The sequence below is a fragment of the Ranitomeya imitator genome, chromosome 2 (assembly GCF_032444005.1).
Source record: "Ranitomeya imitator isolate aRanImi1 chromosome 2, aRanImi1.pri, whole genome shotgun sequence".
NCBI lineage: Eukaryota > Metazoa > Chordata > Amphibia > Anura > Dendrobatidae > Ranitomeya > Ranitomeya imitator.
The window spans coordinates 361,347,607-361,361,358 of NC_091283.1; the positions used below are offsets into that span (position 1 = coordinate 361,347,607).

At 48.5% G+C, this 13,752-nt stretch overlaps 1 protein-coding gene across 2 annotated transcripts in view; it reads left to right on the plus strand.

Moving 5' to 3' along the window:
• Positions 1-1,398: 1,398 nt before the first annotated feature.
• Positions 1,399-13,752, plus strand: part of LOC138663847 (oocyte zinc finger protein XlCOF22-like) — a 37,497-nt gene continuing 25,143 nt past the window's right edge. Inside the window, exon 1 of one of the 2 annotated variants that reach the window (XM_069750200.1) lies at positions 1,399-1,487. In XM_069750200.1, the coding sequence (XP_069606301.1) occupies positions 1,461-1,487 (27 nt within the window). In that variant the 5' untranslated portion in view covers positions 1,399-1,460. The remainder of the gene's footprint in view (positions 1,488-13,752) is intronic. The other variant, XM_069750199.1, reaches the window with a different exon arrangement.

Consider the following 13,752-nt stretch of genomic DNA (forward strand, 5'->3'; position numbering starts at 1 on the left):
CAGGCAGGCCCCTCCAGCGTGCAGTCCTATGCAAGCATCACCCCTGTCCCCAGGCAGGCCCCTCCAGCGTGCAGTCCTATGCAAGCATCACCCCTTTCACCAGGCAGACCCCCAGCACGCAGTCCCACGTAAGCAACGTCACCACCTTCCCTAGGTAGCGCCCCCAGCACACAGTCCCACGCAAGCAACGTACCCCCTTCTCCAGGCAGACCACCAGCACGCAGTGCCATGCAAGCATCACCAGCTTCCCCAGGCAGACCACCAGCACACAGTCCCATGCAAGCACCATCTCCCCCGGCAGACCCCCCCCTTCCAGCATGCACATGCAGCCCCATAAAAGCATCACACCCTTCTCTCCAGGCAGACCCCCTCCACTATACACATCTAGCCCCATGAAAGCAACATTACCCCCTTCTCCCCAGGAAGACCCCCGTCCAGCATGCACATGCAGTCCCATGCACATGCAGCCCCATGCAAGCATCATCCCTTTCTCCCCAGGCAGACCCCCCCCGTCCTGCATGCACATGCAGCCCCATGCAAACATCACCCCCTTCTCCCCAAGCAGCCCCCCTCCAGCATGCACATGCAGCCCCATGCAAGCCCCCTCCAGCATGCACATGCAGCCCCATGCAAACATCACCACCCCTCCTCCCCAGGCAGACCCCCCTCCAGCATGCACATGCAGCCCCATGCAAGCATCACCCCTTTCTCCCCAGGCAGACCCCCCCGTCTTGCATTCACATGCAGCCCCATGCAAACATCACCCCCTTCTCCCCAGGCAGACCCCCTCCAGCATGCTCATGCAGCCCCATGCAAGCCCCCTCAAGCATGCACATGCAGCCCCATGCAAGCATCACCCCCTTCTCTCCAGGCAGACCCCGTCCAGCATGCACATGCAGCCCCATGCACATGCAGCCCCATGCAAGCATCACCCCTTTCTCCCCAGGCAGACCCCCATCCAGCATGCACATGCAGCCCCATGCAAGCATCACCCCTTTCTCCCCAGGCAGACCCCCATCCAGCATGCACATGCAGCCCCATGCAAGCATCACCCCTTTCTCCCCAGGCAGACCCCCATCCAGCATGCACATGCAGCCCCATGCAAGCATCACCCCTTTCTCCCCAGGCAGACCCACCATCCAGCATGCACATGCAGCCCCATGCAAACAACATCACCCCCTTTCTCCCCAGGCAGACTCCCACTTACCTGATCTGTGACTATGGAGAACGACCCAAAACACTCCAAATGACATCCACAGCTTCCTCCTGTCTGCTCTATGGAGGAAGAGGCAAATCCTGCACAAAACACTCAAAATCTAAATCCTGCACGAAATCCCGCCATGACATCCACAGCTTCCTCCTGTCTGCTCTATGGAGGAAGAAGCTCCGCCCCTTCCGGTCACATGGGCACGACGTCAGCAGAGGTCCCTTAGCCGACTTGGATTTAGCCTCTACCATATATGTGGTGTGCGGCTCTGCAGGTGGAGGTAGGTGCTGGAGATTCCCCATTACTGGGCGCTGGGGGCAGTAACCCCTTCAGTGCTGAGACTATTTTGGTTATTTTCTGTTGTCACTTTCTGAGAATCCTAGCATTTTCCTCCTTTCCCTATGATACATAAGACTATTGTAAACAGGAAGTAATGGAACACGTATTCCTCACATAGTGCTTCCCCCTCCTTGGCCCTACACAGTGTATTGTGTAATGCAGGGGCTGGCTGGGCCAGGTGGCAGGGAGGAAAATGCCCCCCGGGCCGCTACCCCCCAGCAGCTGTGCAGGGTCAGCCGCCTGATGGCAACCTGCGCGTGGCCGTGTCTGCTGTGCTGTGATGTGGCCGGCAGCGGACACGGCCACGCGCATCAGTCTGTCTCATAAGCTGCAGATCGCGGCTTGTGAGACCCCAGCGTGCTCATGCAGGGGGGCAATGGCGTCATTGTCTCACGCCGCTCTACGGATGCTGTGGTGCCAGGAATCAGGATGAGGTGAGTATAAACTTAATTATTTGTTATATGAACAGGCTGTGGGGCCATCATAATTATAATCATGTATATCATACTGTATATATGGGGGCTGGGGCCATCATACTGTATATATGGGGGCTGGGGCCATCATACTGTATATATGGGGGCTGGGGCCATCATACTGTATATATGGGGGCTGGGGCCATCATACTGTATATATGGGGGCTGGGGCCATCATACTGTATATCTGGGGGCTGGGGCCATCATACTGTATATATGGGGGCTGGGGCCATCATACTGTATATCTGGGGGCTGGGGCCATCATACTGTATATATGGGGGCTGGGGCCATCATACTGTATATCTGGGGGCTGGGGCCATCATACTGTATATGTGGGGGCTGGGGCCATCATACTGTATATATGGGGGCTGGGGCCATTATACTGTATATCTGGGGGCTGGGGCCATCATACTGTATATGTGGGGGCTGGGGCCATCATACTGTATATGTGGGGGCTGGGGCCATCATACTGTATATGTGGGGGCTGGGGCCATCATACTGTATATGTGGGGGCTGGGGCCATCATACTGTATATGTGGGGGCTGGGGCCATCATACTGTATATGTGGGGGCTGGGGCCATCATACTGTATATGTGGGGGCTGGGGCCATCATACTGTATATGTGGGGGCTGGGGCCATCATACTGTATATGTGGGGGCTGGGGCCATCATACTGTATATATGGGGGCTGGGGCCATCATACTGTATATATGGGGGCTGGGGCCATCATACTGTATATATGGGGGCTGGGGCCATCATACTGTATATATGGGGGCTGGGGCCATCATACTGTATATATGGGGGCTGGGGCCATCATACTGTATATATGGGGGCTGGGGCCATCATACTGTATATATGGGGGCTGGGGCCATCATACTGTATATATGGGGGCTGGGGCCATCATACTGTATATATGGGGGCTGGGGCCATCATACTGTATATATGGGGGCTGGGGCCATCATACTGTATATATGGGGGCTGGGGCCATCATACTGTATATATGGGGGCTGGGGCCATCATACTGTATATATGGGGGCTGGGGCCATCATACTGTATATATGGGGGCTGGGGCCATCATACTGTATATATGGGGGCTGGGGCCATCATACTGTATATATGGGGGCTGGGGCCATCATACTGTATATATGGGGGCTGGGGCCATCATACTGTATATATGGGGGCTGGGGCCATCATACTGTATATATGGGGGCTGGGGCCATCATACTGTATATCTGGGGGCTGGGGCCATCATACTGTATATCTGGGGGCTGGGGCCATCATACTGTATATCTGGGGGCTGGGGCCATCATACTGTATATCTGGGGGCTGGGGCCATCATACTGTATATCTGGGGGCTGGGGCCATCATACTGTATATCTGGGGGCTGGGGCCATCATACTGTATATCTGGGGGCTGGGGCCATCATACTGTATATCTGGGGGCTGGGGCCATCATACTGTATATCTGGGGGCTGGGGCCATCATACTGTATATCTGGGGGCTGGGGCCATCATACTGTATATCTGGGGGCTGGGGCCATCATACTGTATATCTGGGGGCTGGGGCCATCATACTGTATATCTGGGGGCTGGGGCCATCATACTGTATATCTGGGGGCTGGGGCCATCATACTGTATATCTGGGGGCTGGGGCCATCATACTGTATATCTGGGGGCTGGGGCCATCATACTGTATATCTGGGGGCTGGGGCCATCATACTGTATATCTGGGGGCTGGGGCCATCATACTGTATATCTGGGGGCTGGGGCCATCATACTGTATATCTGGGGGCTGGGGCCATCATACTGTATATCTGGGGGCTGGGGCCATCATACTGTATATCTGGGGGCTGGGGCCATCATACTGTATATCTGGGGGCTGGGGCCATCATACTGTATATCTGGGGGCTGGGGCCATCATACTGTATATCTGGGGGCTGGGGCCATCATACTGTATATCTGGGGGCTGGGGCCATCATACTGTATATCTGGGGGCTGGGGCCATCATACTGTATATCTGGGGGCTGGGGCCATCATACTGTATATCTGGGGGCTGGGGCCATCATACTGTATATCTGGGGGCTGGGGCCATCATACTGTATATCTGGGGGCTGGGGCCATCATACTGTATATCTGGGGGCTGGGGCCATCATACTGTATATCTGGGGGCTGGGGCCATCATACTGTATATCTGGGGGCTGGGGCCATCATACTGTATATCTGGGGGCTGGGGCCATCATACTGTATATCTGGGGGCTGGGGCCATCATACTGTATATCTGGGGGCTGGGGCCATCATACTGTATATCTGGGGGCTGGGGCCATCATACTGTATATCTGGGGGCTGGGGCCATCATACTGTATATCTGGGGGCTGGGGCCATCATACTGTATATGTGGGGGCTGGGGCCATCATACTGTATATGTGGGGGCTGGGGCCATCATACTGTATATGTGGGGGCTGGGGCCATCATACTGTATATGTGGGGGCTGGGGCCATCATACTGTATATGTGGGGGCTGGGGCCATCATACTGTATATGTGGGGGCTGGGGCCATCATACTGTATATGTGGGGGCTGGGGCCATCATACTGTATATGTGGGGGCTGGGGCCATCATACTGTATATGTGGGGGCTGGGGCCATCATACTGTATATGTGGGGGCTGGGGCCATCATACTGTATATGTGGGGGCTGGGGCCATCATACTGTATATGTGGGGGCTGGGGCCATCATACTGTATATGTGGGGGCTGGGGCCATCATACTGTATATGTGGGGGCTGGGGCCATCATACTGTATATGTGGGGGCTGGGGCCATCATACTGTATATGTGGGGGCTGGGGCCATCATACTGTATATGTGGGGGCTGGGGCCATCATACTGTATATGTGGGGGCTGGGGCCATCATACTGTATATGTGGGGGCTGGGGCCATCATACTGTATATGTGGGGGCTGGGGCCATCATACTGTATATGTGGGGGCTGGGGCCATCATACTGTATATGTGGGGGCTGGGGCCATCATACTGTATATGTGGGGGCTGGGGCCATCATACTGTATATGTGGGGGCTGGGGCCATCATACTGTATATGTGGGGGCTGGGGCCATCATACTGTATATGTGGGGGCTGGGGCCATCATACTGTATATGTGGGGGCTGGGGCCATCATACTGTATATGTGGGGGCTGGGGCCATCATACTGTATATGTGGGGGCTGGGGCCATCATACTGTATATGTGGGGGCTGGGGCCATCATACTGTATGTGTGGGGGCTGGGGCAATCGTACTGTATATATGGGGGGTGGGGCCATCGTACTTTATATATGGCCCCAGCCTCTATATACAGTACAGACCAAAAGTTTGGACACACCTTCTCATTTAAAGATTTTTCTGTATTTTCATGACTATTAAAATTGTAAATTCACACTGAAGGCATCAAAACTATGAATTAACACATGTGGAATTATATACTTAACAAAAAGGTGTGAAACAACTGAAATTATGTCTTATATTCTAGGTTCTTCAAAGTAGCCACATTTTGCTTTGATGACTGCTTTGATGACTGCTTTGCACATTCCTGGCATTCTCTTGATGAGCTTCAAAAGGTAGTCACCGGGAATGGTTTTCACTTCACAGGTGTGCCCTGTCAGGTTTAATAAGTGGGATTTCTTGCCTTATAAATGAGGTTAGGTCCATCAGTTGTGTTGTGCAGAAGTCTGGTGGATACACAGCTGATAGTCCTACTGAATAGCTGCTTTTTTCTTGCTATAATACAAATTCTAAGTAAAGAAAAACATGTGGCCATCATTACTTTAAGAAATGAAGGTCAGTCAGTCCGAAAAAATTGGGAAAACTTTGAAAGTGTCCCCAAGTGCAGTGGCAAAAACCATCAAGCGCTACTAAGAAACTGGCTCACATGAGGAAAGGAAGATCAAGAGTCACCTCTGTTTCTGAGGATAAGTTTATCCAAGTCACCAGCCTCAGAAATCGCAGATTAACAGCAGCTCAGGATAGAGACCAGGTCAATGCCACACAGAGTTCTAGCAGCAGACACATCTCTACAACAACTGTTAAGAGGAGACTTTGTGCAGCAGGCCTTCATGGTAAAATAGCTGCTAGGAAACCACTGCTAAGGACAGGCAACAAGCAGAAGAGACTTGTTTGGGCTAAAGAACACAAGGAATGGACATTAGACCAGTGGAAATCTGTGCTTTGGTCTGATGAGTCCAAATTTGAGATCTTTGGTTCCAACTTTGCTGGTGACACTGTTGGGGATTTATTCAAAATTGAAGGCATACTGAATCAGCGTGGCTACCACAGCATCTTGCAGTGGCATGCTATTCCATCTGGTTTGCGTTTAGTTGGACCATCATTTATTTTTCAACAGGACAATGACGCCAAACACACCTCCAGGCTGTATAAGGGCTATTTGACCAAGAAGGAGAGTGATGGGGTGCTACGCCAGATGACCTGGCCTCCACAGTCACCAGACCTGAACCCAATCGAGATGGTTTGGGGTGAGCTGGACCGCAGAGTGAAGGCAAAAGGGCCAACATGTGCTAAGCATCTCTGGGAACTCCTTTAAGTTTGTTGGAAGACCATTCCCAGTGACTACCTCTTGAAGCTCATCAAGAGAACACCAAGAGTGTGCAAAGCAGTCGTCAAAGCAAAAGGTGGCTACTTTGAAGAACCTAGAATATGAGACATAATTTCAGATGTTTCACACTTTTTTAAGTATATAATTCCACATGTATTAATTCATAGTTTTGATACCTTCAGTGTGAATGTACAATTTTCATAGTCATGAAAATACATAAAAATCTTTAAATGAGAAGGTGGGTCCAAACTTTTGGTCTGTACTGTATATAGGGGCTGGTGTTATGAACTGGTGGTTTAGGAGCAACATCGGACGAGCTCTGAAGGAAGTGGTACCTGTACTGACCGCAGTCCCTAAGCTCAACACAACACTAGAAGTAGCCATGGGATGCTCCTGACACTCCCTAGGCACCTCGTCACAGCCTGAGAACTAACTACCCCTAAAGATAGAAACAGGAAAACTATCTTGCCTCAGAGAAAATCCCCAAAGGATAGATAGCCCCCCACAAGTAATGACTGTGAGTGGAGAGGGAAAAGATATACACAGAATGAAACCAGGATGTAGCACAGGAGGCCAGTCTAGCTAGATAGATAGGACAGGATGGAATACTGTGCGGTCAGTATAAAACACTACAAAAAATCCACACAGAGTTTACAAAAATCTCCACACCTGACTAATGGTGTGGAGGGTAAATCTGCTTCCCAGAGTTTCCAGCTTCACTGAATTAATTCATACTGACAAGCTGGACAAAACATAGAAAGCACAGAACTGATAAGTCCACAACCTGTGGACAGAAAAGAGCAAGCAAGGACTTAACTTTGCTGAACTGGTCAGGATAACAGGGAAATCCAAAAGAGATGTGAATCCAACCAGGAACCATAGACAAGTGGCACTGGCTGAAGGGAAGAGCCAGGCAAAAATAGCCGAGCAGAAAGACAATCAGTGGAAGCAGCTGCAGACTGCTAAATCCAAGGAGCAGCCATACCACTTAAAACCACCGGAGGGAGCCCAAGAGCAGAACTCACAAAAGTGCCACTTACAACCACCGGAGGGAGCCCAAGAGCGGAATTCACAACAGGCTGGGGCCACTATTCTATATACACTGCTCAAAAAAATAAAGAGAACACTCAAATAACACATCCTAGATATGAATGAATGAAATATTCTCATTGAATACTTTGTTCTGTACAAAGTTGAATGTGCTGACAAGAAAATCACAAAAATCATCAATGGAAATCAAATTTATTAACCAATGGAGGTCTGGATTTGGAATGATACTCAAAATCAAAGTGGAAAATCAAATTACAGGCCAACTTCAATGGAAATGCCTCAAAACAGGGAAATGATGCTCAGTAGTGTGTGTGTGGCCTAAATGTGCCTGAATGACCTCCATACAACGCCTGGGCATGCTCCTGATGAGATCCTCCCAGACCTGGACTAAAGCATCCTCCAACTACTGGACAGTCTGTGGTGCAACGTGACGTTGGTGGATGGCGCGAGACATTATCTCCCAGATGTGTTCAATCGGATTCAGGCTTGGGGAACGGGAGGGCCAGTCAATAGTTTCAATGCCTTCATCTTGCAGGAACTGCTGACACACTCCAGCCACATGAGGTCTGGCATTCTCCTGCATTAGGAGGAACCCAGGGCCAACCGCACCAGCATATGGTCTCACAAGGGGTCTGAGGATCTCATCTTAAAGGGAACCTGTCACCTCTTTTTTTTGAGATTGAGATAAAAATACTGTTAAATAGGGCCTGCGCTGTGCGTTACAATAGTGTATGTAGTGTACCCTGATTCCCCACCTATGCTGCGAAATACATTACCAAAGTCGCCGTTTTCGCCTGTCAATCAGGCTGGTCAGGTCGGGTGGGCGTGGTCACAGCGCTGTTTCTTCCTCAGCTTTACGTTGGTGGCGTAGTGGTGTGCGCATGTTGAAGTGACTAATCCACTGTGGGCACGTGAAGAAGCAGCGCGCGAGTTTGCATCTCGGCTTTGGGAAAATGGCCGCCGCGATCTCTTCTGCGCACGCGCGGCATCCCGCGGCCATTTTCCTGAAGCCCTGTGCAGCAGAGCACTCCATCTGCGCACGCGCGGCCCCAGGAAGATGGCCGCCCCCACCGATGACAGGGGGTAATAGCGCAGATCGCGCGCTGCTTCTTCACGTGCCCACAGTGGATTCGTCACTTCAACATGCGCACACCACTACGCCACCAACGTAAAGCTGAGGAAGAAACAGCGCTGTGACCACGCCCACCCGACCTGACCAGCCTGATTGACAGGCGAAAACGGCTACTTTGGTAATGTATTTTGCAGCATAGGTGGGGAATCAGGGTACACTACATACACTATTGTAACGCACAGCGCATGCCCTATTTAACAGTATTTTTATCTCAATCTGAAAAAACGGGGTGACAGGTTCCCTTTAATTAAAAAAAATTGAAAACACTAAAACCAATGCCACTTAAAAAGCATGAAACCGAGCACCAAAGAAAAGGAGCAAAACTCAAGTCTCATTGAGACCATGGGGTTGTAGGGTCCGGAGTCTCCAAATCAACCGTGATTTCCTCTGTGCCAAGTGCCGACTCAAATTGCCCCCCTCAAATTAACAATCAGTCGATTTATCCCTTTAATCCTAAAATCAGAAGGGTCACACGAGTGATGTAGCTTAAAGTGTCTAGGGATTGTTTTTAGGCAATCCACATTATCCTCTTTAATGGCCGCCAGGATGCCACGAACATGTTCCCGTGCTCGTACCTTAAGAGCATGTCGTTAACCCTATACATATCTTGTTACAGGGGCAGGTCCCATGGTATACAACCATAGTAGTTGAACAACTAATTGTATGAGTAATGACAAATTCACGGCCATCAGAGGACAAAAAATGAGTTGCATAATCGACGTTGGGACAAGCTATACATTTTCCACAGGGTTTACAACCCCAGTGAGGGCGATCAACACCTGACCCTCTAGAAAAAATTGGAGGAGGAGTAACCGGTGACAAATAACTCCTCACCAGATGGTCACCTAAATTTCTGGACCTACGGGCTGTAACAGATGGACAAGATGGTAAGTATTGTTTTAAAACAGGGTCGGCAAGCAAAATCAGCCAATATTTAGCTATCACATCAGACATTTCCCTCCACCGAGAGTGATACTGCGTGATCAATCTCACTTGATTTGTGGTCTTAGTTTGTTTAGAAGAAAAGAGAAGTTGATGACGATCAGAGTTCTTGGCCCTATTGTACGCTTTCTTAATACTCCTTTTGCTGTAGCCCCGATCCAAAAAACAGTTTTTCAAATCCTCAGCTTGGATTTCAAATGTCTCATTTGACGTACACATTCTTTTGAGTCAGAGAAATTGGCCAGTAGGAACGGCACCAATCACATGGAGTGGGTGAGAGGAGGAAGCATGCAACAAAGAATGCACCGCCGTATCCTTATGGAAAACACTGGTGAGTAATAGGCCATCCACATTTCTCTCCACCATGACATCTAAAAGATCCACCCAGAAATAATCAAATTTTTAAGTGAAATGTATATTCAGTTGGTTATTATTTAACTCCTGAACAAAAGTTTGTAACTCAAAAGGTGTACCCCGCCAGATCAGAAAAATGTCATCGATGTAGCGGGCCCAGAATACGACCCGCTCCATCGATGAACACCGATCTGACAAGAAGAGATCCCTCTCCCACAGCCCCAGGAACAGGTTGGCGTACGAAGGTGCACAAGCCGCACCCATCGCTGTTCCCTGGAGCTGTAGGTAGAAGGATCCATTAAAAAGAAAAAAAAATTATGAGTCAGAAGAAATTCCAAAAGATGAGACAAAAATTCGATATCACTCGGGGAGAGACTGGTCATGGACAGAAAGTGTGAAACGGCCCTCAAACCATCCTGGTGGCGAATATTAGTGTAAAGTGACTACATCACATGTGACCAGGATCATGTCCCCGTCAACATGGATGGAGTCAACCTTTTTAAGAAAATCTGATGTATCCTTTAGGTAAGAGGGAATAGTCTCCACCAGGGGCTTGAGAAAAAAATCGATATACGGTAATCAATACAGCTTCTTTTTTCCTGACCAGGATGGATTACCGTACTGGAGATGCAACCTGGCAGTCACTGGTTGCTCATGTTTTTGACAAGGATTCAGCCAGCATGTTAGCCGATGATCAAGGAGATTTAAGTAATTTACAGACTCCGATAAAGAGATTGTTACACAAACGTACGAAAATGTGGTGGAACAAGGCCTTCCTGGAGAATTATCTCGGGAAGAGCCTTGTTCCGCGGGGTTTACGCATACAGATTTTTTCTATCATTTCCAGTGACTGATGAACAATTTATGACTGGATGGGAGGAGGTGTGCAACGGAGCTTCTAATCAGTTTATGGAACATCTTGTTAATTTTGATAAAAAATCTCTTTTGGCACTATAAACCGAAATTGACGATCTTTATTCTAAATTTAAAAAAATGGCCAGTGCAGATGTGGTTTTGGCTTTAAATACGTCTATGGACAAGCTTTCTGCTGAATGGGAGACACAGATTAAGACCAGCCATGCTAAAAAAACTACTTCGTGATACAACGGATTTCCAGAACAAAACAGTTTATAGATGGAGACGAGTGAACTTCTCTGGGAAAAAACATAGGTCGCCATCTGTTTCATCAGCATCTTCCTCAGGGGATGTGTCTGATACTTCTCAACATTCCATGCAAACTCGCTTCGGGAATACGGGTAAAAGGAAGTGCAAATGGAAAGCATCCTATAATAAACGTGGTCAGAATTATTTTGCTCAAAAAGACACCCCCAAGGTAATTAATCTTTCAGAATACTCTTTTAGCCATGTTAAATTTCTCTCCTCACTAAGGGTTTAACATTTTCACCCAGCATGCAGTTTGATCCTTTTTGGCCTTAAAAGATCTACACGTTTGCACAATCTTTACTCTTTAAGACATGGCACCATAATGAGGAGTGTTGTGAATTCTGCTCTTGGGCTCCCTCCGGTGGTTATGAGTGGTAGTGCTGCTGTCTTTGGATCGCAGCATTTATCAGGTGTGTCCAATTATTGCAATTTGGACTAGGGCTATTTAGTCTTACTTGATCCTTTAGTCAGTGCCAGTTGTCCATTGTTTTTGGAGGATTCACATCCATACCTGGTCTCTCCTGTTTTGCTGTTCATTTCTACAAAGATAAGTTCTGGCTTTGTTTTTGCTATCCACATGCTGTGGACCTTATTGTTCAGTGCATTTTCATGTTTTGTCTTGTCCAGCTTTGTCTGTGAAGAATTTTTTGCAGCCAAGCTGTGTCTCTGGCGATGAAGATATACCCTCCATGTCTTTAGTCAGATGTGGAGATTTGTATTTTCTGTGGTGGATATTTTCTAGTGTTTTAATACTGACCGCATAGTACTCTGTCCTATTCTTTCTTTTTAGCTAGAATGGCCTCCTTTGCTAAATCCTGATTTCAGTTTGCGTATGTCATTTCCCTCTCCTCTCACAGTCAATATTTGTGGGGGGCTGTCTATCCTTTGGGGATTTTCTCTGAGGCAAGATAGTTTTCCAGTTTCTATTTTTAGGGGAAGTTAGTTCTTAGGCTGTGTCGAGGTGTCTAGGGAGTGTTAGGTACATCCCACGGCTACTTCTAGTTGCGGTGCTAAGTTCAGGGTTTGCAGTCAGTACAGGTACCACCTTCTCCAGAGTACGTCTCATGCTGCTCCTAGGCCACCAGATCATAACAGTACAACTGGCCAACAATGAGTTAAACGCATCTCAGAAGAAGGGAAGGAAAGTGCTGAGCCATTTTTTTTTATGTAGTCTGTTTTGTCTTTCCTTCCCTCTTTTCCTCTGGGTGGCTCAGGAGTCTAGCGCTGGCATGGAGGTTCAGGAATTGGTTTCTCGTGTGGACCAAGTCGCTGCTAGAGTACAGGGTATTTCCGATTATATTGTTCAGACTCCGGTTTTAAAGCCTAGAATTCCAACTCCTGATTTGTTTTTTGGGGACAGGTCCAAATTTTTGAGCTTTAAAAATAACTGTAAACTGTTTTTTGCTCCGAAACCCCGTTCTTCTGGTGATCCCATTCAGCAGGTTAAAATTGTTATTTCCCTGTTGCGTGGTGATCCTCAGGATTGGGCATTTTCCCTGGAATCTGGGAATCCTGCTTTGCTTAATGTAGACACCTTTTTTCAGGCGCTAGGGTTATTGTATGATGAACCTAATTCAGTGGATCATGCAGAGAAGACCTTGTTGGCCCTGTGTCAGGGTCAAGAAGCGGCAGAATCGTATTGCCAGAAATGTAGAAAATGATTTGTGTTGACTAAATGGAATGAGGATGCCTTGGCGGCAGTTTTCAGAAAGGGTCTTTCTGAATCCGTTAAAGATGTTATGGTGGGGTTCCCCACGCCTGCTGGTCTGAGTGATTCTATGTCTCTGGCCATTCAGATTGATCGGCGCTTGCGCGAGCGCAGAGTTGTGCACACTGTGGCGTTGTCCTCCGAGCGGAGCCCTGAGCCTATGCAGTGTGATAGGATTTTGTCTAGAGCTGAACGACAAAGATTCAGGCGTCAGAATAGGTTGTGTTTTTACTGCGGCGATTCTGCTCATGTTATTTCTGATTGCCCTAAGCGTACAAAGAGAATCGCTAGTTCTGTTACCATCAGTACTGTACAACCTAAATTTCTGTTATCTGTGACCTTGATCTGCTCATTATCGTCATTTTCTGTCATGGCATTTGTAGATTCAGGTGCCGCTCTGAACTTAATGGACTTAGAATTTGCCAGACGTTGTGGTTTCCCCTTGCAGCCTTTGCAGAACCCTATTCCTTTAAGGGGGATTGATGCTACACCGTTGGCTATAAATAAACCTCAGTTTTGGACACAGCTGACCATGCGCATGGCGCCAGCCCATCAGGAAGATTGTCGTTTTCTGGTGTTGCATAATTTGCATGATGATATTGTGCTGGGTTTTCCATGGTTACAGGTACATAATCCGGTGTTAGATTGGAAATCTATGTCTGTGACTAGTTGGGGTTGTCAGGGGGTTCATTGTCACATTCCTTTGATGTCAATTTCCTCTTCCCCCTCTTCTGAAATTCCTGAGTTTTTGTCAGATTTCCAGAATGTATTCGATGAGCCCAAATCCAGT